This window comes from Cetorhinus maximus, chromosome 1, assembly GCF_964194155.1.
Source record: "Cetorhinus maximus chromosome 1, sCetMax3.hap1.1, whole genome shotgun sequence".
NCBI classification, from domain to species: Eukaryota; Metazoa; Chordata; class Chondrichthyes; order Lamniformes; family Cetorhinidae; genus Cetorhinus; species Cetorhinus maximus.
Genome location: NC_135879.1, coordinates 243,355,895 through 243,380,466, shown reverse-complemented (window position 1 = coordinate 243,380,466; position 24,572 = coordinate 243,355,895). Strand labels below are relative to the sequence as shown.

Genomic DNA, 24,572 nt, shown 5'->3' with positions numbered 1-24,572 from the left:
TGGCCATGTATTCTGCTTGATGGAATTGGATCGGCATTCTGATAATAAGTTAAGAGGTAATATTCAGAGACAATATATTCTACTGCACGAGTCTGTCTTATCTCGGCATTCAGAAGGGCTGCACTCATTTCTCAGAAGGGTAGAGTTAGATCAGCACAGAGAAGGGCGGTTTGATACCACTGAATTAGAAGAAAGAAGCACCTTTCACAACCTCAGGATGTTGCAAAGCACTTTTCAGCCCATGAAACACCTTTGAAGTGTAGTCTCTGTTGTAATGTAGGAAACACAGCAAGCTCCCACAAACACCAATAAGACAAGTAACCAGATCATCCCTTTCAGTGGGTTTTGATTGAGGGATACATGCCTGTCCGGTCCTTCTTCAAGGTTAAACTATGACATCTTCTAGGTCCAGTTGAGAAGGCATGGGGCTCTATTCCCAGCCTATAGACAGCAGTCAGCACACGCACACTAAAATATCATCCCAGCTTTTGTGTTCGGGTCTCTGGGGCAGGGTTTAAATTCACAGCCCTTCTGACTCAGCCATGGCTGACATCTAGTTCCAACTTAGGAAGGCGTTTAATTCCAGAGGCCCCACACATACTGGATACTGACCAAACACAAGATAGGATCCCCATGAAAGTCAATGCTTCCTCAAGAGTGTTAGTCAATCAAATGGGATCCACTTCAGAATAAGGTCTGCCAGAATGTGTTTCTTATTTGTTCACAGGATGTGGGCTTCGCTGGCCGGGCCAGCATTTATTGCCCAACTCCAATTGCCCTTGAGAAGGTGGTGGTGAGCTGCCTTCTTGAACCGCTGCAATCCATGTGGTGTAGGTACACCCACAGTGCTGTTAGAGAGGGAGTTCCAGGATTTTGACCCAGCGACAGTGAAGGAACGGCCGATATATTTCCAAGTCAGGATGGCGAGTGACTTGGAGAGGGAACTTCCAGGTGGTGGTGTTCCCATCTATCTGCTGCCCTTGTCCTTCTAGATGGTAGTGGGTGTGGGTTTGGAAGGTGCTGCTGAAGGAGCCTTGATGAATTCCTGCAGTGCATCTTGTAGATGGTATACACACTGCTGCTACTGTGCGTCGGTGGAGGAGGGAGTGAATGTTGAAGGTGCTAGTCAAGGTGGGCTGCTTAGTCCTGGATGGTGTTGAGCTTCTTGAGTGTTGCTGGAGCTGCCCTCAAAGAATGCAAAGTTTTCAGTGCAAGCTCTCGAGTTGCTTTTCCTAAAGGTGAAATAAGGGCATGTTTTGTACGGGGATAGCGTGGGCAGCTGGCCTCAAAGCATAGATTCCTCTAAGAGCTGGCCTGGGTGCAATGGGCCGAATGGCCTCCTCCTGTGCGATGAGGTCCTGTGATAGTTCTCTCTGGCCAGCAGTCCCCGCCCTCTTCGTGTAGCATCGGCAAACATGAGCTGAGGCGGCGGAGAGTTGGAGTGCAAGCCCGCGGGATCAGTTCACAAGCCGCGGGGTGTCGTCTTGTGCCTGTTACCCACCCGGTTTTAACCCTGGAGGCTGCGATGCAGTTCCACGGCCCCCCGGCCCCCGACAGTTCACCCCACGCCCCGACCCCTTTCTACATCGAGGACATCCTGAGCCGGCAGGGCGCGGGCTCCCGCCGGCACGCCGCCCTCGGCAGCCCTTTCCCGGGGCCGCTACCGCCACTGCTGCCGCCGCCGCCGCCACCACCGCTGGGCTTGAGAGGCGTCTGCTTCCCGGCTCTGTCTCAGCACCTGTACCGGGCTCCGCTCCTCCCCGAACAGCTGGCTCTCTACAACCCAGCGGCCGAACCTCCGCACCCCATATACAGACCTCTGCCCCTGGGTAAGACACAGCTGGAGAGGGGGGTGTGTAGTGGGGGTTAAACACACAGCAGGGACAAGGAGGCAGAGAAAAGTGGGGATGAGAAATGTGAGCTAAATGAAATAAGGAGATACAGAAGGAGACAGATTAAAGGGTGGAGTGGGGAAGATAATAATGAGATTGGTATACACAATTTTTAAAAAAAAAGGATTAGCGATAAAATCCCCAGGAGTCAGAAACAATTTAGGATCAGGGAAATGTGAACTGGGAGAGAGAGAGGGGGTGTGAGGCTGAGCAGATTGTAAGAGCGAAGACTCGAGAAGTTGTAAATGTGTTTATGTCTGTAAAACTCCCCCCCAGGATTGGAAAAGCGGTAGATGTGCGGGCACCGAACTTTTACTGAACGTTTATTTGTTAAAAGTTTAGTGAGATTTAAAAAAAATAATTTAAATATGTATATTTTTTTTGAAAAACAACAGAATGTTTTGTAAATTACATTTGGAGCGATAATTTGGACAAGGCTGTAAAAGATTCAGGCACATCGGGACTCTGGTATAAAGACAACTCAATTACACCCGAAAAAAAGTGACTCTCCCAGCGAAATATTTTTATTTAGTGTGTGTGTGAGGATTTGTATTATTATTTTGTGTGTGAGGATTTGCATTATTTTTATTATTATTTAGTGTGTGAGGTTTATTATTATTATTGTGAGGATTTGTATTATTGTGTGTGTGAGGATTTACATTATGTTTGTTATTACTTTTTGTGAGGATTATTATTATTTAGTTTGTGTGTGAGGATTATTATTATTATTTAGTTTGTGTGTGAGGATTATTATTATTTAGTTTGTGTGTGAGGATTATTATTATTTAGTTTGTGTGTGAGGATTATTATTATTATTTAGTTTGTGTGTGAGGATTATTATTATTATTTAGTGTGTGAGGATTATTATTATTATTTAGTTTGTGTGTGAGGATTATTATTATTATTTAGTTTGTGTGTGAGGATTATTATTATTTAGTTTGTGTGTGAGGATTATTATTTAGTTTGTGTGTGAGGATTATTATTATTATTTAGTTTGTGTGTGAGGATTATTATTATTATTTAGTTTGTGTGTGAGGATTATTATTATTATTTAGTTTGTGTGTGAGGATTATTATTATTTAGTTTGTGTGTGAGGATTTTTACAAACTTTAGTTCCGCTTTCAGCAAGAGCACTAATCTCAACGCTTTTGAACTATTTAGGAATTCATGTGTTCATTTCTTCACTAAATGTGGATAAAAATTCAATTTTTCGGATGGATAAAAGGAGCTTTGTGTGTGTATGTGTGTGTGAGTGCAAACCCCGGGCTGGTGGATTCCCGGAGATTTCAGACTGAACTCTTGTCTCGCATGTCGACAGTGGAAATCTCTGTCCCGTAATTGTTTCATGCGTTGCGATATTGTACAATCGGGCAAGTTTCGATTTCTCTCCAGCCTGTGTTTCTCGCTGTCCAGCCTGGCCCTCTCGTTGTTGCTTGGATATTTAACTCCAGCCGCGGCCTGGGAAAGGTTTGCAGGGTTCCTGGGGGACTCCCCAGCCTAACTCCCCAGCCTATCTGTGCTCCCAGTTCTGTGTGTCATTGGACTGGCCGCACAGCACAAACGGAGGCCACTCGGGTGTGCCTCTGCAGTGAAGTATTCAGTTAGTCCAGCTCCCCGTGCCCTTTCCTCCCACAGCGCCCCCCCTGCACATTTTATCCTCTTCAAGTATCTATTCGATCCCCTTTTGAAAGTTCCTATGGAGCCTACTTCCACCCCTCTTTCAGACAGCGCGTTCCAGATCACAACTCACTTTGTGTAAAGGAAAGATGTTTATTAGTTTATTGGCATCTTTCAACAGGGAGAGGGGGTTTGGGGGGGCAGAATGAGTTAAATAATTTAACTCAACAAATATTTCATTATTGTTCAACTACATCAGTAAAAATTGAAACCTTTAAGATCCTGAGGGGTCTTGACAGGGTGGATGTGGAGAGGATGTTTCCCCTGGTGGGGGAATCTAGAACGAGGGGGGGTGGGGGGTCACTGTTTAAAAATAAGGGGTCGCCCATTTATAACCGAGGTGAGGTGAATTTTTTTTCACCCAGAGGGCGGTGAGTCTTTGGAACTGTCTTCCTGAAAAAGTGGTGGAAGCAGAGTCTTTGAATATTTTTAAGGCAGATTCTTGGTAAGCGAGGGGGTGATAGGTTATCGGGGGTAGGCGGGATGCAGGGAGGTTACCATCAGGTCAGCCATGATCTTGTTAAGTGGCAGAGCAGGCTCGAGGGGCTGAATGGCCTTATTCGTATGTATTTCCATAAGTTGCTTTTTTTTACATGTAGGGGTGAAATATACCAGATACAGGAACATTGGAAATAGGAGCAGGAGTAGGTCACTTGGCCCTGCTCTGCAAATGACATACATGACAAATGACAATGATATGACAGACTAAATGATTTTTAAGTGTGATTTTTTTTTTAACAATCTGAAATGCACTGCCTGGAAATGCGGTGGAAGAAGATTCAGTATTCACTTTCAAAAAGGAATTGGATAAATATTTGAAAAGGACCCCATTTGCTAAGGAGGAACAACAGGGGAGCAAGAGTAGAAAGAGAGTCAGCACCAGCACGATGGGCTGAACGGCCTCTTAAGCCTGCTGTGCCATTCAATAAGATGATGACTGATCTAGCTCAACTCCACTTTCCTGCGCTATTCTCACTGTTGGTTTCTGACCTACATTCGCCTCAGTTTTAAAATCCTCTCTCTCCCTTGTTTCCAGAATGGGCCACCTCCCTCCTTATCCCTTGTAACCTCCTCCAGCATCACAAACCTCCCAGGTATCTGCGCTCCATTAATCCTGGCTGCTGGAGTCTCCCTGAGTTCTTACCTCACACTGCTGGCTGATCCCCGAGACTCCGGAAACCCCTAAACCTGTCCATTTCTCCACCTCGTTTACATGGGGGCAGACAAGTGGCAGATGCATTTTGCAGGAGAGATAGGGAGAGGCGGTATAGCTTTTATGGCACGGTTCCAAAGAGTGTGCAGGGCTACAGAGCAACCCGAGGGTGCATGTGCATCAATCTGTGAAGGTAGCAGGACATACTGAGAGTGTGGCTGGCAAAGCATATGAGATCTTGGGCTTCATTAATAGAGGCATTGAGTATAAAAGCAAGGAAGTTATGCTGAATATTTATGGTTAGCCCACAACTAGATCATTGTGTCCAGTTCTGATCACCCCACTTTAGGAAGGGTGTGGAGGGTCCTTGAGAGGGTGCAGAGGAGATTTACCAGAATGGTTCCAGGGAATGGGGGAATTTAACTACAAGGTTGGGTTGGAGAAGCTGAGGTTGTTCTCCTTGGAGCAAAGGGGGTTGAGGGGAGATTTGATAAAGGTGTACAGGGTTATGGCAGGTTTGGATAAGGTAGACAAAGAAAATCTGTTCCCATTAGCTGAAAGTGCAAGGACGAGGGGGACGCAGATGTAAGATTTTGGACGAGAGAGGGAGGAGGGGATGTGAGGAGAGTTTTTTCTTTATACAGCAAGTAGTAATGACCTGGAGCTCGCTGCCTGCGTGGGTGGTGGATCAACAATTTCAAAAGAAAATTGGATGGACACTTGAGGGAAATAAGCTAGCAGGGCTATAAGGATAGAGTGAGCGAATGGGACTGACAGAGAGCCAGCATGGACCTGATTGGCCAAATGGTCTCCTTCTGTGCTGTCACGACTCTGTGACTCTATGATCGTCTTTAAAATGTCTCGCAAAACTTAACATTTTGCATTTGGTCCACTCCACTCAGCATATCTTTATTGTATCACATTTTACTGATACAGGATTACTAAATCAACGTGAGTTCAAATCCCACCCTGTGAATGTAAAAAACAAACTGGTGAAAAATGCCAATTTTCACTAAATATGACCCATGAGAGCTTTTGCCTTAAAAACATAACTGAACCACTAACATGCTTTGAGGCAGGAAACCTGCTGTTCTTGGCCCCGCCTGGGCCTGTATGTACCCCCCCAGCCCCCACACCAGAGCGTTTTTTATTATTCTTTCATCAGATGTGGGCGTCGCTGGCAAGACCAGTGTTTATTGCCCGTTCCTAATTACGCTTGAGAAGGTGGTGGTGAGCTGCCTTATTGAACCGCTTCAGTCCCTGTGGTGTAGGTACACCCACTGTGCTGTTAGGAAGGGAGTTTGATCCAGCGACAGTGAAGGAACGGCGATATATTTCCAAGTCAGGATGGTGAGTGGCTTGGAGGGGAACGTCCAGGTGGTGGTGTTCCCATCTATCTTTTTTTTAAATTCATTCATGGGATGGCTGGGCCAGCATTTATTGCCATTCTCTAATTGCCCTTGTTCAGAGGTTATTTAGGAATCAACCACATTGCTGTGGGTCTGGAGTCACATGTAGGCCAGACCAGATGAGGAGAGCAGATTTCCTTCCCTAAAGGACACTAGTGAACCAGATGGGTTTTTACAACAATCGACAGTGGTTTCATGGTCATCATCAGATTTTTTAATTCCAAATTTTAAAAAAATATTGAATTCAAATTCCACCATCTGCCATAGTGGGATTCGAACACAGGTCCCCAGAGCATTACCCTGGGTCTCTGGATCACCAGTCCAGCGACAAATCTGCTGCCCTTGTCCTTCTAGATGGTGGTGGTCGTGGGTTTGGAACGTGCTGCCTAAGGAGCCTTGGTGAGTTCCTGCAGTGCCACTTGTAGATGGTACACACACTGCTGCCGCTGTGCGTCGGTGGTGGAGGGAGTGGATGTTGAAGGTGGCGGATGGGGTGTCGATCAAGCGGCTGCTTTGCCCTGGATGGTGTCGAGCTTCTCGAATATTGTCGGAAGTGCACTCGTCCAGACATTTGGGCCATGGATATAAGATAGTCACTAAAAAGTGCAATCCGGAATTCAGGAGAAGCTCTTTTACCCGGAGAGTGGTGAGAGTGTGGAACTCGCTACCATGGCGAGTGGTTGAGGCGAATATCAGAGAAGGGGAAGCTGCAAAAACACATGAGGGAGAAAGGAATATGCTGATGGGGTGAGATGAAAAGGGGGGGGCGGGAGGAGGCTTGTGTGGAGCATAAACACTGACCTGGAGCAGATGGGCCAAATAGCCTGGACTATGGCCAGGACTTTACAGCCACACCGCAGCATGTCTCCGCCCATCAGTTACAGCAATCCATTTAAATCTCCATTCAGCTCAGTGGGACTGTAATATCCCACTGGGCGGCAGAGGCCGTAAAATCCTGGCCTTTGATTATTTCATCACACTCCTGACTTGTACCTTGTAGATGGTGGACAGGCTTTGGGGAATCAGGAGATGATTTACTCATCACAGGATTCCCAGCCTCTGACCTGCTCTTGTAGCCACAGTATTTATATGGCTAGTCCTGTTCAGTTTCTGGTCAATGGTAATCCCCAGGATGTTGATGGTGGGGGATTCAGTGATGGTAATGCCATTGAACATCAAAGGGCGATGGTTAGATTCTCTCTTGTTGGAGATGGTCATTGCCTGACACTTGTGTGGCTCGTATGTTATTTGCCACTTGTCAGCCCAGGCCTGGATATTGTCCAGGTCTTGCCGCATTTGGACATGGACTGCTTCAGTATCTGAGGAGTCGCGAATGGTGCTGGAAATTGTGCAATCATTAATGAACATCCCCACTTCTGACCTGATGACGGAGGGTCGACTTTAACTATGTTCGCATGCCGTTCAGTCGTATCAAACAGCTCTTACGGCATCTGGGGGGGGGTGAGCAATAAATACCAGTGATGCCCAATCTTCTCAAGATCGGTTAGGAACAGGTCTTGCGCGCAATTGACAAACTCCGCTTCTCAACAGAAGTCACGAGCTGGCTCCTTATGTGAGCATTTGTTGTTGAGTGTTGTTCTCTGCCGTCTAAAGGGATGGTATTAGCGTCAAGGGCTCTCTGATTCCCAGTCACAAAAGTTGCTCTTTTGCGCCCTTTGCTGATTTGATAAAGGGAGCCAGATTTCAGCAGTTGCAATGCGTCTAAGCTGTGCACTCGAAACCCACAGAATCCACCTATTTCCATCCAGTGGTGCTCGAGTGACTGCTGGTTCCTCTTTCACACTGAGCGGGGTGTATGACCTGGTGGTGCATGTGTCTCAATATTAACTGCCGAGGCTCGCACATCATCACCCACCTCTTCTTCCCTCCGCTGCTTTACTTAGAAAAGTCGGTTTGTTTACCGTAATTCTGGTAAGCGGGATGTCTCTGGAGAGAGGAGAATAAAGCTGAGCTTTTCGTGAAAAGATTTATTATTTTAAGACTATTTTAAAAGTGCAGCTTTGAACGTTCTTCCGCTTGGTAATTTTTTTTAAACAAATATATGTGAATATATAGGTATCAGCAATCGCCAATGCTCGGTATACAGGAAGTGTTTGAAAGTCAGTAACTAGCTGTCGTGTGTTGATAGGGGGACATTTCCTTTCCTCTGGGCAGAATATGAGCAATAATAGCAATACTGTGTCGTTTGAGGGTGTTGTGGTGAACTGGGAAATGAGGAACTAAGTGCAGAAGCGAGCACTGGGAGAGGCAAGTCACACGCAGTCACTCTGAGGTGGCAGGGTGTTGGGTAATCGTTCATTTTTAGGGTGCTGGAGGAGCCAAAAAAAGAACAACGCGAGCAAACATGAGAAGAAAGTGCTGCAGATACACAACAGCGAGTTCTGTCAGTGCCTGAAGCAGCAATGACAGTTTAATATTTAAGCAGCGGCCCTCAGGGACAGCGGGAGGCCATTCAGCCCCTCGAGCCTGTTACACTGGAACAGGAGGAGACCATTCAGCCCCTCGAGCCTGTTACACTGGAACAGGAGGAATCCATTCAGCCCCTCGAGCCTGTTACACTGGAACAGGAGGAGACCATTCAGCCCCTCGAGCCTGGTACACTGGAACAGGAGGAGGCCATTCAGCCCCTCGAGCCTGTTACACTGGAACAGGAGGAGGCCATTCAGCCCCTCGAGCCTGTTACACTGGAACAAGAGGAAGGCATTCAGCCCCTCGAGCTTGTTACTCAGGAACAGGGGGAGGCCTCCAGAGGTCTCCAGCATCACAGATGCCAGTCTTCAGCCAATTCGATTCACTGCACGTGATAGCAAGAAACGGCTGAAGGCACTGGATACTGCAAAGGCTATGGGCCCTGACAATATTCCAGCAATAGTACTGAAGACTTGTGCTCCAGAACTTGCCGCGCCCCTAGCCAAGCTGTACCAGTACAACCACAACACTAGCATCTACCCAGCAATGTGGAAAATTGCCCAGGTATGTTCTGTACACAAAATGCCGGACAAATCCAACCCGGCCAATTACCGCCCCATCAATCCACTCTCCATCATCAACAACAAAAACAGAATTACCTGGAAAAACTCAGCAGGCATCATCAGTAAAGTAATGGAAGGGGTCATCGACAGTGCTATCAAGCGGCACTTGCTGAGCAATAACCTGCTCACTGACGCCCGGTTTGGGTTTTGCCAGGGCCACTCAGCTCCTGACCTCATTAGAGCCTTGGTTCAAACATGGACAAAAGGGCTGAGCTCCCAGGGTGAGGTGAGAGTAACTGCCCTTGACATCAAGGCAGCATTTGACCAAGTGTGGCATCAAGGAGCCCTAGCAAAACTGGAGTCAATGGAAATTAGGGGGAAAAATCTCTACCAGTTGGAGTCATACCTAGCACAAAGGAAAATGGTTGTGGTTGTTGGAGGTCAGTCATCTCAGCTCCAGAACATCACTGCAGGAGTTCCTCAGGGTAGTGTCCTAGGCCCAACCATCTTCAGCTGCTTCATCAATGACCTTCCCTCCATCATAAGGTCAGAAGTGGGGATGTTCGCTGATGATTACACAAAGTTCAGCACCATTCATGACTCCTCAGGTACTGAAGCAGTCCATGTCCAAATGCAGCATGACCTGGCTTGGAGTGTCAAGTGGCAAGTAACATTTGTACTACACAAGTGCCAGGCAATGACCATCTCCAACACGAGAGAATCTAACCATCACCCCTTGATGTTCAATGGCATTACCGTCACTGAATCACCCACTATCAATATCCTGGGGTTACCATTAACCAGAAACGGAATTGGACTAGCCATATAAATACTGTGGCTCCAACAGCAGGTCAGAGGCTAGGAATCGTGCAACGAGTAACTCACCTCCTGACTCCCCAAAGCCTGTCCACCATCGACAAGGCACAAGTCAGGAGTGTGATGGAATACTCTCCATTTCCCTGGATGAGTGCAGCTCCCACAACACTCAAGAAGCTTGACACCATCCAGGTCAAAGCAGCCTGCTTGATTTGCACCCCATCCAGAAACATTCACACTCTCCACCACCGACGCACAGTAGTAGCAGTGTGTATCATCTACAAGATGCACTGCAGCAATTCACAGGGCTCCTTAGACAGCACCTTCCAAACCCACGACCACTACCGTCGAGAAGGACAAGGGCAGTAGATAGATGGGAACACCACCACCTGGAAGTTCCCCTCCAAGTCACTCACCATCCTGACTTAGAAATATATCACCGTTCCTTCACTGTCGCTGGGTCAAAATCCTGGAACTCCCTCCCTAACAGCACTGTGGGTGTACCTACACCACATGGACTGCAGTGGTTCAAGAAGGCAGCTCACCACCACCTTCTCAAGGGCAATTAGGGATGGGTAATAAATGCTGGCCCAGCCAGCGAAGCCCACATCCAGTGAATGAATAACAAAAAAGTCATCCCCTCAAGTCTGTTACACAGGAGCAGGAGGAGGCCATGTCACCCCTCGAGCCTCTTTGGTTATTCAATTAGATCGGGACCGATCTTCACCTCTATCGCTGTCTCTCCCTGTCTCCCTCTCCCTGTCTCCCTCTCCCTGTCTCCCTCTCCCTGTCTCCCTCTCCCTGTCTCCCTCTCCCTGTCTCCCTCTCCCTGTCTCCCTCTCCCTGTCTCCCTCTCCCTGTCTCCCTCTCCCTGTCTCCCTCTCCCTGTCTCCCTCTCTCTGTCTCCCTCTCTCTGTCTCTGTCAAAATAAAAGCAAAATACTGCAGATGCTGGAAATCTGAAATAAAAACAGGAAATGTTGGAAAAACTCAGCAGGTCTGACATCATTTGTAGAGAGAGAAACAGAGTTAACCTTTTGAGTCTGTATGACCCTTGTTCAGAGCTAAAGAGAAGTAGAAATGTAATGAAATTTATATTTTTTAAGGAGGGGTGGAGCAGGAGAAGCTGAATAGAAGGCCAGCGATAAGTGGAGGCTAAGGAGAGATTGACAAAGATGTCATGGACACAAGACAGGGGAAGTGTTAATGGTAGCGGTAAGGGCTAAAGAAGGTGCTGATAGTGGCATAAAGGTAAGAAAGCAGAATGTGTTCATAGCAGAACAAGAGTAAGCATTTTGAAAAGAATAACATGGAACAAGGAACAGATGGCCCTTTTGGGCGTGGGGTGGGGGAAGGGGGCCGTGGTTAGAAAAAAGGATGCAAAAGGGGATTTAAAAAGGGGGATAAAACAATGAATAAATGAATAAAAATGAAAATAAGTCGATAAAAAATAAAAATACATTTTTTAAAAGTGGGTGTGGTTAAGAAAGGAGTGACGATCGAGGAGAGAGTTCATGGTCTGAAGTTATTGCACTCAATGTGAAGCCTGGAAGTAAAGTGTCTAGTCGGAAGATGAGATGCTGTTCCTCCAGTTTGTGTTGGGCTTCACTGGAACATTGCAGCAGGCCAAGGATGGTCTTGTGGGCATGAGAGCAGGGAGGGGGTCAGGAGTTGCACCTTCTGCGATTGCATGGGTAGGTGCCGTGGGAAGGGGATGAGGTGTTGGGAGTGATGGAGGAGTGGACCAGGGTGTCCCAGAGGGAATGGTCCCTATGGAATGCTGACAGGAGGGGGAGTGGGTGAGGGGAAGATGTATTTGGTGGTGGCATCATGCTGGAGTTGGTGGCCACCAATTACATCTCCTCCTCACCACCCCCCATCAGCATTCCATTGGGACCGTTCTTTCCGGAACACCCTGGTCCACTCCTCCATCACTCCCAACACCTCATCCCCTTCCCACAGCACCTTCCCATGCAATTGAAAAAGGTGCAACACCTGCCCCTTTACTTCCCCCCTCCTCACCGTCCAAGGGCCCAACACCCCTTTCGAGTGAAGCAGTGCTTCACTTGCACTTCCTTCAGTTTGGTCTACTGCATTCGCTGCTCTATAATGGGGAGACCAAACGCAGACTGGGTGACTGCTTTGCGGAACACCTTTGGTCTGTCCGCAAGCATGACCCAGACCTCCCTGTCACTTGCCATTTCAACACTCCACCCTGCTCTCTTGCCCACATGTCCGTCCTTGGCCTGCTGCATTGTTCCAGTGAAGCTCAACGCAAACTGGAGGAACAGCACCTCATCTTCCGACTAGGCACTTTACAGCTTCCGGACTGAATATTGAGTTCAACAACTTCAGACCATGAACTCTCTCCTCCATCTTCACCCCTGTTTTAATTCCCCCTTTAAAAAAATTATTTTTTTTTCTGCTATTTTTCATTTTTATTCCTTAATAGACATTAGTGATGGTTTTTATAACACTCAGCAATGGTTTCAGGGTCATCATGGGACTGTTCATTCTAGATTTTTATTAAATTCAAATTCCTTTATCTGCTGTGGATAGGATTTGAACCCCAGCCCCTAGAGAAATACCCTGGGTCTACAGGAATATCAGTCTAGTGAAAATACCATGATGCCACAGCCTCCCCCATTATACCCAGTGAAGGAAAATTAGATAACTATTTGATGCAGATGAAGATATAAAACTCTTCATAGTTTTAGAAACTTCAATTAATCTTCTCTTAACCTTCCCTGCTGCAGTGAGATAAAAGCAAAAAAACTGCGGATGCTGGAAATCCAAAACAAAAACAAAAATACCTGGAAGAACTCAGCAGGTCCGGCAGCATCTGCGGAGAGGAACACAGTCCAACGTCTCGAGTCCGCATGACCCTTCAACAGAAGGGTTCTGTTGAAGGGTCATTCGGACTCGAGACGTTGACTGTACTCCTCTCCGCAGATGCTGCCGGACCTGCTGAGTTTTTCCAGGTATTTTTGTTTCTGCTGCAGTGAGTATAGTTCCAGTGCGGTATCTCAAACCTGCAGATTCCCACCCCCCCACCCCCGGTGAATCTACTCTGTGCGCTCGGTCTGACTTGAATGTCCTTTCTGTAACAGAGAATGCTCAAAGCTGCATCCAGAACTCTAACTGTGGCCCAACTAAAGAAAAGGAAGAACATATAATGCACGTTCGAACCACAAAGACTTCACAGTCAATGCACTGCCTTTGAATTGCAGTCACTGCTGTATAGAAAGTTACACCCACAGAAACAGGCGATTCGACCCACAGGGTTTATGCCAAGTGTTTATAGTCAACACAAATCTCCTCCCACTCTGATTATCTCTTCCTATTCTGGCCCCACCATATCCCTCTGTTACCTCTTCTGACACTTGCGTACCCTGAAATCTTTCAATGTTCTTGCTTCAGCCGCTCCTGCTGGCAATAAGTTCCACATTCTCACCGCCCTGTGCAGAAAGACATTCCTCCTAAGTCCTTGATTTGATCTGTTGGTGGCAATTCTGTTGATAAGCCCTGGCCTTGCTGAGGTAAATTGGCTCCCAGATACCACCACCTCAACTTTAAAATTCTCATCCTTGCTTTCAAGTCCCTCCATGGCCATACCCACCCCCCCTCCCCATCTCTGTAATCCCCTCCAGCCCTACCACCCTCTGAGAAAACTGTGCTCCTCCAACTCCGGCCTCTTCAGTATCTCTGAATTCAATTGCTCTACAATTTTTGGCCGTGCCTTCAGCTGTCAAGAATTTGAGCTCTGGAATTCCCTCCCTAAACATCTCTGCCTCTCTACTTCTCTATCCTCCTTTAAGATGCTCCTTAAAACCTGCCTTTCTGACCAAGCTCCAGGCTTTGCCTGCCCTAGTATCTCTTTGGGAAGGAAATCTTGTTGGGCAGGGTTTATATATATCAGGAGAGCTCAGTGAGCCTCTGAGTCAGAAGACTGTAAGTTCAAGTGTCACCCCAGTGCTTGAGTACAAAAATCAAGGCTGACACTCCAGCACCAGCACTGAGGGAGTGCTGCACTGTCAGAGCTGCTGCCTTTCAGATCAGATATCAAAATAATGTCTCCATCTGCCTTCTCAGGCGGATGTAAAATATCCTGCAGCAGTATTTCAATGGAGAGCAGGGAAGTTATAGCCAATATTTATTTGTCAATCAACACTACAAAAACAAACAGATTATCTGGCTATAATCACATTGCTGTTTGCGGGATCTTGCTGTGTGAAAATTGGCTCTTTCCCTCGTCACAACAGTGATGACGCTTCAGGAGTATTACATTGGCTGTAAAGTATTTTGGGGCATCTGGTGGTTCTGAAAGTTACTATATAAATGCATGCTTTTTTTTTTAAATTGATTAAGCGTTGGTGATGCTGGGGGAGAGAACTGAAATCAGAGTGGGTTCAGGCAGTGGGGGGCATGGAAGGAAGGTTGTAAAAATGTGCAACAGAAATGGATGGTAGCACAGTAGAGCTCGGTTAGCTGATCTTATCTAATCACTGTGTGGGACAGGGCATAATGTACTTGCTTCTGATCCCTATCCTGCTACAGGAGTCTGCGCGTGTGCAAGTGCGTGAGTGTGCTTGCATGTGTGTGCACGTTTGCATACGTGTGTCTGAGTGTGTGTGTCCGTGAGTGTGCGTGTGTATGAATGTGTGTGTGTGTGCATGGGCACGTGTGTGTGTGTATTACTGGTAACATTTGGATCACGCTCATCTATGATGACTTCCATAGTTGATTAGCCCACTGACAAATGCTCAAAATAATCAGGTCAGGCAGCACCTGTGGGGAGAGAAACAGAGTTAACGTTTGTGACCTATGGGCTGAAACTGCTGGGACTCACTCTCTGGGTTCACACATGGGCACAGGCATATAGTGGGGAGATTAAAGAACGTGAAATCTGTGGTGAAGAGACTGAATATAGCCTGGGACATTCTGAACACTCAAATGTGCTGAGGGAGATAAGCTACTGATCTGAAATACACTGAAGCTACTGTAAGCGCTGACTTTAACTATCAAAATTCAGCTGGAGTGTGTAACATGAATCCTATATCCACTGCTGTTCATTTTATTGGCTAACCGAAAGTTAAAATCAGCCCTTAAATGTTCTCTCCTCTGGGAGGGGACAGAGCCAGGCGGTGTTAACTGAGTAAGTGAGGTGACTAGCAATAATACAACATTGTTCCATTAGTCAAGCCACAGTGAAGGAAGGAAAAAAACTTGCGTTTAAATAGCGCCGATCACGGACATCCCAAAGTGCTCTACAACCAGTGAAGTACTTTTGAAGTTTAGTCACTGTTGCAATGTAGGAAACTCAGCAGCCAATTTACACAGTGAGTCCCACAAACAGCAATGTAATAATGGCCAGGTCATCTATTATAGTGATGAACACTCCCATGAAGCACTGTAAATATTTTATTATGTTAAAGGCACTTCATAAATACTGCATGTTCTTGATGTTGGTTGAGGATAAATATTGGCTAGGACACTGGGATGACTCCCCTGCTCTTCTCTGAAATAGTGCCATGGGATTTTGTTTTTACATCACAGGAGAGGGCAGACAGGACCTTGGTTTAAACATCTCATCTGTAAAGTGGCATCTCTGGCAGTGCACTGCTCCCTCAGTACTGCAGTGGGAGTGTCAGCCTGGGTCTTGTGGTCAAATCTCTGGAGTGGGACTTGGACACACAACTTCCCTGACTCAGACACCTATTAGCTAGTCTACAACATACCCAAACACGAGGCGAGGAAAACCCCGCTGTTTGGAGAGCTTTGGGAACCATGGGCGTGAAGTTCATTGCTGTAGCGCCACTTCTTTCTCAGGGCACGATGCCCTGCTGTCCGAGTGGTGTCCCATCAGAGGAAGGCTGAATGCAAGGGTATACCCCGAGTGTGTTGGAAGTCTATCGAAACATGATAACTCGGCAGCATGCAGCTCCAGCAGCTGATGCAAGGCCAAGATACCAAGTCTAGGCAGTGAATTCATGTAACACTCTGCAAACAACAAGCGTCAAGTTGTAAGATGGCCCTGCACTAACGTTCCATAAACTGCCAGGCACCCCAACTGGAGGCAAGGAAATCTCTAAGAGTTTCTGCTGTTGCAAACTGCCTTAAAGGGCTAATTTTTGGTGGTGTTGTGGTGAGGTCCTGGATTGGCAGAGAGAGAGTGTCGCTGCATCCTTAAAGGGGTGGCAGAGGTGTAGCTGATCCAAAATAAAAAACAAAGTGCTGGGAAAACTCAGCAGGTCTGGCAGCATCTGTGGAGAGGGAAAAAGAGAGTTAACGTTGAGTTCGATACGACACTTCTTCGGAGCTGAAGCTCTTCGGACCTTCTGCGGAGTGGGTGACCTATCCACACAAAGGTTGAAACCGGAAGGCTGCAGTTGTAGTGCCTCTGGGTCTCCGATGTGGCTGGGAGATGGAACAGAGGCTGGAGAAGGGGCAAGCTCTGCACAACCCTCTCTGCCAAGCTGGAGCCAGATGCCTTGCTGCCCTTTGACAGTGGCAGGACGTTGTTTGAAAGTCCAGCGAACAGCATCTCGGTGTGACAGTGCATCAGCGCTATACTGTATGCTGCTCCATTGAGACCCTCATCTGAGTTGTCTGCAGCAGAACTCGTGGTCCAATGAGCTGGCACACAAATCATCCAAATTCCTGGCTATGCTGCAGCCCAGTTATGCCTGTGTGACTTACCCCGGTCATATGCTAGCCTTCAGGTTACCTGCAGTTCCAGTGTGTATGGGCGTAAGTGTTAGATTGAATGATGGGCTCCCTTTATTACTTCTGTGTGGTTGCTGTCTCTCGCTCTCTCTCTCTCTCTTCCTCCCTGGGATGTTATGATTGTGCAGGCAGCAGCTTTTGACTGTCTGAAAGTAGGAACTCAAGGGGAAGGTTAGTGTGAGGGAAGGGTGGATGGGTAGGAAGGAAGAGGTTCAAGGCCACACTATCAGCAACTTGCTCATCACCCCAAATAGCAGGATGAATATGCACTGGGAATTGAGAAGAGATCGAAGGCAGGAACACATCACCATCCTCAATGTTCTGTGATGCCAGATGCTGCAAACCTCACACTCAGTCCCATGATGCAGGGAACCATCTCCTCCTAGGGAGGCAGGGAGGCAGGCATCCTTGTCCTCATCCAGTTCTACTCTGCTCCTGCCTTCTGTATTCTACCTTGTCCTGCAGGAGAATGGGCAGAATGTCAGTGACTGCAGCACTGTGTTCAGATGATGTGCCCACCGTGGCTTTTTTTTCTTGGTTCATGTGAGTAGTCACTAGCTTAGGCCAGTATCTGTTGCCCTTGAGAAGGTGGTGGTGAGCTGCCTTCTTGAACTGCTGCAGTCCATGTGGTGTAGGTACACCCACAGTGCTGTTAGGGAGGGAGTTCCAGGATTTTGACCCAGCACCATTGAAAGAACGATGATATATTTCCAAGTCAGGATGGTGAGTAACTTGGAGGGAACTGGTGGTGTTCCCATCTATCTGCTGCCCTTGTCCTTCTAGATGGTAGTGGTTGTGGCTTTGGAAGGTGCTATTGAAGGAGCCAAGGCACAAGTCAGGAGTGTGATGGAATACTCCCCACTTACCTGGATGAGTGCAGCTCCAACAACACTCAAAGCTTGACACCATCCAGGACAAAGCAGCCCACTTGAAGGCAGTGGAGGGGGGTTCCCTCCAAGCGGGCTGCTTTGTCCTGGATGGTGTCAAGCTTTGAGTGTTGTGGGAGCTGCACTCATCCAGGTAAGTGGGGAGTATTCCATCACACTCCTGACTTGTGCCTTGTGGATGGTGGACAGGCTTTGGGGAGTCAGGAGGTGAATTACTTGCCGCAGGATTCCTAGCCTTTGACCTGCTCTTGTAGCCACAGTATTTATATGGCTAGTCCAGTTCAGTTTCTGGTCAATGGTGACCCCCAGGATGTTGATAGTGGGGGTTTCAACGATGGTAATGCCATTGAATGTCAAAGAGAGGTGGTTAGCTTCTCTCTTTTTGGAGATGGTCATTGCCTGGCACTTGTGTGGTGCAAATGGTACTTGCACAAGGCTGACTGCTGTTCAGGTCTTGCTGCATATGGACATGGGCTGCTTCAGTATCTAGAGGAGTTGTAAATGGTGCTGCACATTGTGCAATCATCAGCGAACATCCCCACTTCTGACCTTATGATGAAAGGTCATTGATGAAGCAGCTGAAGAGGGTTGGGCCTGGGACACTAGCCTGAGGAACTCCTGCATCAATGTCCTGGGGCTGAGATGATTGACCTCCAGTAACCCTACCTATCATTGCTGGAGCTACACAGATGCAATTAGAGGAAAACGTGAGACTGGTGGCTTTGATAGGTATGTCACAGTGAGGTGGAGTATCTGAGTGGTAGGCATGTGCCCTGAGTACCACAGAGTGCTGTAAGGTGCATGATAGAGATGTGGTGCATTGAGTAGTGAGAGGTTGGTGGTGTGGTGGGTAAGAGATGTCATGTGAAGATGCATTCATTGCCCTTAGCCATCCACATGAGATCATTCAATGTCTTCTGGTGCTGCTGTCAGTTTCTGGGGTCCAGAGTTCAGATGTTGACCTTTCCGACCACCTGCTCCCACTCCCTTCTGCGGGTGGCCCTTGAGGGTCTCCTGATGTCCAGTGGAACCATGGCATTTCTGCTCCTGTCCATCTGCACCACTAATGCCCATAGTGCTCACCCATCTCTCTGAAACCCTACCTCTAACATGATGTTCCTGGGATGAGGGGCTTATCATATGAAGGGAGGTTGTGCCTATATCCATTGGAGTTTAGAAGAATGAGAGGTGATTGTATTAAAACATATAACATCCTGAGGGGCAGTTGATAAGGTGGACACCGGGAGGATGTTTCCTCTCGTGGAAGAGATTAGGGGTCACAGTTTAAGAATAATAGGTCTACTGCTTAAGATGGAGATGGGGGAGATCTTTTTTCTTAAAGGGTGGTTAGCCTGTGGAATTCTCTTCTGCAGAGAGCAGTGGAGATTGGGTCATTGAATTTATTCAAGGCTGAGTTAGACAGATTTTTGATAGACAAGGGGGTCAAGGGTTATGGGGGGGCGGGTGGGCAGATGGCAAAGTGGAGTTGAGACCACAACCAGGTCAGCCATGATCTTATTGAATGCCAGAGAAGCCTCCAGGGGTGGAACGGCTACATCCTGCTCCTAAGTCCTATGTTCCATTTTCTGTCCTCTGTCCTTATTCAGTGCAGCTTCCTTTAAAGAGGATAATACAAAAAGCAAAATACAGTGGATGCTGGAAATCTGAAATAAAAACAGAGAATGCTAGCAATACTCAACAGGTCAGGCAGCATCTGTGGAGAGGGAAGCAGGGTTAGTGTGAAGAGTTTTGATGAAAGGTTCATCAGCCTGAAAGGTCAACTGAGTTTTTTCTTTCCACAGATTCTGCCTGACCTATTGAGTAATTTTTTTTCCCCAGCAATTTCTGTTTCTATTGCTTTTATGATGGACAGCCTGCCTTTAAGAGCAAACTAGCTGCACCACATGGTGTCAATTCTATTTGGGCTCCTGCTGTGCAGAGGCAGCCACCAGCATGAAAAGGATGCTACCAGTCAGGAATCCACTCAGCCCACGATGCTATCAGGTAAATGAGGTGGGAGCACCAAGTGTACATGCTGTCCATCTCTCACAGAACTAATGGGAGCAGGTTGTGAATCACAACCCATATCAGGTAAACAAAATTCTAGCCTTCGAGGTCCAAAGTCACTCGTTTCTCCCAAAACTGCTCTAGGTATCACATGTCATGATAGCAAAATATGAAACTCTTAGGGAAGAATTTACCCTTCCCCATCCGGGGTGGAGGGGAGGGGGGTGGTGGTGGGGAGTGCAGGAGCGGGTACGTGCAGGTGCGCCTCCGATCGGTGCCCCCAATTGGGGGCGCGCCGCCATTTTACGCGGGCGGGCCAATTAAGGCCTGCCCAGCGTGACGTCCGCCAGGAAGCGCGATGCGCTCCCTGTGCGGGTGGGGGTGGATTCCCTCAGCTCAGGACTCATCTCCCTGAGGCTAAGTGCTGCCTCAGGGAGATCAGCGCCAAATTTAAAAAGTGGTAAATGTACAAAACTAAAATTTCCCTGACATGTCCCCTCATGTGACACTGTCACATGAGTGAGTTGGGACGCGTCCATCACTTTTAACCAAACTTTTACTTAATTTTTAAAAAACCCTCATGAAACCTCATCCCGCCCGTGGATGAGGTTTCGTGCTTTTTCTGAAGCCCGCCGGGGCTCCCGGCCATTAATTACTCGAATTAGTTTTTAAATGGCCTCAGTAAGCCCTTGACAGGTCGGCGGGTGCACAGCTGATTTGGCTGCGGGGTGAAAATGGAAGGGACGCGGGGTGACCTCGGGAGTTCCAACCGACATCATTCCGCATCATTTTATGTGTTGATGGGCAGGCCCCCCCCCCCCTTTCTCCCCCCTCCCCCCTCCCCCCTCCCCCGCTCGCCAACCAAAAATCCTGGCCTTGAGTTTTTTGAAACCTATTCTGGAGTTCTGAGGAACATTGACAAGGCAATAATTATTGCCCATGCCTCAATACATTGACAGCATTAAGAGTCAACCCCGGTCACCTGTAAGCTAGGTAAGGGCGACAGGCTCCTGTTCCTGAAGAACAGTAGTGATCCCACTGGATTTTTCTGACAATCCGACACCTTCCAAGATCAGTTTTCTGGAGCTGTTCCCCGAATTACTCGACTTGCTGCGCTCGGTTTCACCCGACCAAACTTGAATCCATGGTTGCCGGGTTGCTCGTCTCATACCGGATCTCAACACTACACCATGGTAACTTGGTTAACAACAACAACAACAACAACTTGCATTTATCCAGCACCTTTAACATAGTAAAACATCCCAAGGGACTTACTTCACAGGAGGAGTGTGATGAAATAAAGTATGACAGCGAGCTACGATAAGGCAAACAGCCAAAATCTTCTTCAAAGACAAAATTAAAAAGGAACATCTTGAGAGCAAACAAAGATTTACGGCACAGGAGAAGGCCATTCAGCCCATCATGCCCATGTTGGCTGAGAAAGAATTATTTAATCTAATCCCACCTTCCAGTTTTGATCCTGATGGTTACAGAACATCAAGTGCATATCCAAATGTATTTGCATAGTTAGATAATCAGTCACCTGTTTGGACAGAATTGAATATTGCTGAAGAGAGAGACACGTTGTTGAATCTTTGTCAGGACAAATGCAAGGAGGCCAAATTTCAAACGTATTTTGAAGCAGATTTCCTTCCCTGAAGGAGATTAGTGAATCAGACAGGTATTATCAACGACCTGCAATAGTTTTCATAGACACCATTAATATTCCAGATTTATATTAATTGAACTCAAAATTCCACCAGCTGCTGTGATGGGATTTGAACCCATGTCCTCAGACCATGAACCACCATGAGTCACTATGCCACCATCTTCCTGGTGATGCAAAGGAGCCGTTGAATATTCTGACACAGAAAGGGGATTGGAAAGTGCAATCAGAGAGGCTTGGACAACTTGAAAAGGAAGGTCATTGCAAGCAACAGATTTCCCAATCACTGATTCACAGCTTCCTCTTTTCAATCTCTCTCCCACGCCACCCTAACCTTCCACCCCTCTTAACATGGCATACTTGCCTGCATTTCTCTTTGTGTTTTACAATTACTGGTACCACCAGAGTGTGTCTGGGGGTGATGGCCTCCCTGGGTGTACATGGCAGTGAGAGAGAGAGAGCAGACATCCATGGACATGTTGATTGCAGATTGTTACAGGGAAATCTCTGGGGAACTCTGATCCTCAGTCCATAGCTTCACGGGACTGTCTGTCACGGGGATCGACTCCAGCATCATTGCTTGTCTGGTAAAACAGCCGCCAAGTGCGCATCAGCTGCACTCTTTATGACCCTCTGTCTTGGTACATGATTCTTGGGCTCAGTCCATGACCCTCATCATGAGAAAAGGTTGGTCATTAACACATATTTCAGTTTGTGAGCGTTCACCTTGTGTAAAGGAAGATGGTAGTGTAGTGGTAATGTCACTGTACTGGTAATCCCAAGGCCCAGCCAAATGCTTTGCGAAAACAGGCTCAAATCCCACCACAGCAATTGCTGGGATATATTGGGATATGAAGGAGCTCCAGCAAAACTGGAGTTAAATGGAATTAGGGGAAAACTCTCTGCTGGTTGGAGTAATACCTAACACAAAGGAAGATGGTTGTGATTGTTGGAGGTCAGTCACCTCAGTTCCAGGACATCACTGCAGGAGTTCCTCAGCCCAACCATCTTCAGCTGTTTCATCAATGACCTTCCTTATATCAGAAGTACTAATGATTGCACAATGTTCAGCACCATTTGTGATTCCTCAGATACTGAAGCAGTCCATGCCCAAATGCAGCAAGACCTGGACAACTCCCAGGCTTTTGGGCTGACAAGTGGCAAGTAACATTTGTGCCACACAAGTGCCAGTCAATGACCATCCCCAACAAGAGAGAATCTAATCATTCAATGGCTTTGCATCACCATCACTGAATCCACCCTATCAACATCCTGGGAGTTACCATTGACCAGAAACTAAACTGGATTAACCATATAAATACTGTGGCTACAATAGGGTCAGAGCCTAGGAATCCTGTGATGAGTAACTCACCCCTTGATTCCTCAAAGCCTGTCCACCATCTACAAGGCACAAGTCAGGGGTGTGATGGAAATCTCTCACTTGCCTGGATGAGTGCAGCTCCAAAAACACTCAGGAAGCTTGACACCATCCAGGACAAAGCAGACCGCTTGATTGGCACCACATCCACAAGCATTCACTCCCTCCACCATCAACGCAGCAGTGTGTACCATCTACAAGATGCACTGCAGAAACTCACCAAAGCTCCTTAGGCAGCACCTTCCAAAACCATGACCTCTACCATCTAGAAGGACAAGGGCAGCAGAGAGATGGGAACATCACCATCTGGAAGTTCTCCTCCAAGTCACTCACCATCCTGACTTGGAAATATATCACCGTTCCTTCACTGTCACTGGGTCAAAATCCTGGAACTCCCTTCCTAATAGCACAGTGGGTGTACCTACACCAAGAGGACTGCAGCGGTTTAAGGCAGCAGCTCACCACCACCTTCTCAAGGGCAATTAGGGATGGGAAATAAATGCTGACCTAGCCAGCGACACCCACATCCCATGAATGAAAAAAGTTAATAAATCTGGAGCTAAAAGCTAGTTTCAGTAATAGTGACCATGGAACTGTCGTCAATTGCTAGAAAAACCCATCTGGTTCACTAATGTCCTTGGGAGAAGGAAATCTGCCATCTTTACCTGGTCTGGCTGACTTTAACCTCCAAACCCACAGCAATGTGGTTATTTTGACATGGCTGAGGAAGCCACTCAGTTCAAGAGAAGTTCAGGGTGGGTAACAAATGCTATTCTTACCACTGACGCCCTCAAGCCATTTATATCGTTCTGCAGATAGACGGTTTATTGTAGATATTTGTGATGGCCAAAATTGAACATCCTTGGAGTAAATTTGCCAGCGTTCAGACTGAAGGTTGCTACACAACCGGTGCTAATAGGAAATTAACTGATCGATTATTGAGGCCAAACTGGAACCGAATTGGAACCTAAAGCATTTGCGTTCTAATCGCTCTCACTCCAAAACCAGGGGAAGGGGTCGAATATGATGCGTCTTAAATCAAACCACAGTGACTATACTTCTACCGTATGCATTTGATTAGAAACCACCGTGGGACATCCTGAGGTCATGAAAGATGTTATGTAAATCGAATCTTTCTTTCATCTCATATGTTAATCTACCATTTCTTTTTTCAGATAATGACTGACCTGATGTGTGATGCCACCATTTTCTGTTGCGTCTTAATTTTCAGCGTTTCCTATTTATCTTTCCTCAGGTAAGGAGTATTTTTGGAACCCATTCAGCCTGCGTTCCTCCCACAAGAGGAAAGGTGGTCAGGTCCGATTTTCAAACGATCAGACTATGGAGTTGGAGAAGAAGTTTCAGGTTCAGAAATACCTCTCGCCCCCAGAGAGAAAGCGACTGGCCAGAACCCTACAGCTCAGTGAGAGGCAGGTGAGTGTGGGATTACGTTAGAGAAAAAAACTCAGCGTCCAAATTAATTATCACTTTTACTGATTTCATGTATTTAACATGAGGGCTGCTCGGGCCAGGAAAGGATACTTTTCCAGGATATTGTCAGCAATTAGCACTCCCAACTCAGGACAGAAAGAAAGTAAACCTCCCTCTACACTGTCACCATCAAACACGCCCAGGACAGATACAGCACAGGGTTAGATACAGAGTAAAGCTCCCTCTACACTGTCCCCATCAAACACTCCCAGGGCAGGTACAGCACAGGGTTAGATACAGAGTAAAGCTCCCTCTACACTCTCCCCATCAAACACTCCTAGGGCAGGTACAGCACAGGGTTAGATACAGAGTAAAGCTCCCTCTACACTGTCCCCATCAAACACTCCCAGGACAGGTACAGCACGGGGTTAGATACAGAGTAAAGCTCCCTCTACACTGTCCCCATCAAACACTCCCAGGACAGGTACAGCACGGGGTTAGATACAGAGTAAAGCTCCCTCTACACTGTCCCCATCAA

The 24,572-nt window shown here is 47.2% G+C and overlaps 1 protein-coding gene across 1 annotated transcript in view; it reads left to right on the top strand.

The window, feature by feature from the left end:
* Positions 1-1,525: 1,525 nt before the first annotated feature.
* Positions 1,526-24,572, top strand: part of LOC144679696 (hematopoietically-expressed homeobox protein hhex-like) — a 56,368-nt gene continuing 33,321 nt past the window's right edge. The window contains exons 1-2 of the mRNA XM_078540382.1: positions 1,526-1,829; positions 23,859-24,037. Coding sequence (XP_078396508.1) covers positions 1,526-1,829; positions 23,859-24,037 — 483 coding nt within the window. The remainder of the gene's footprint in view (positions 1,830-23,858; positions 24,038-24,572) is intronic.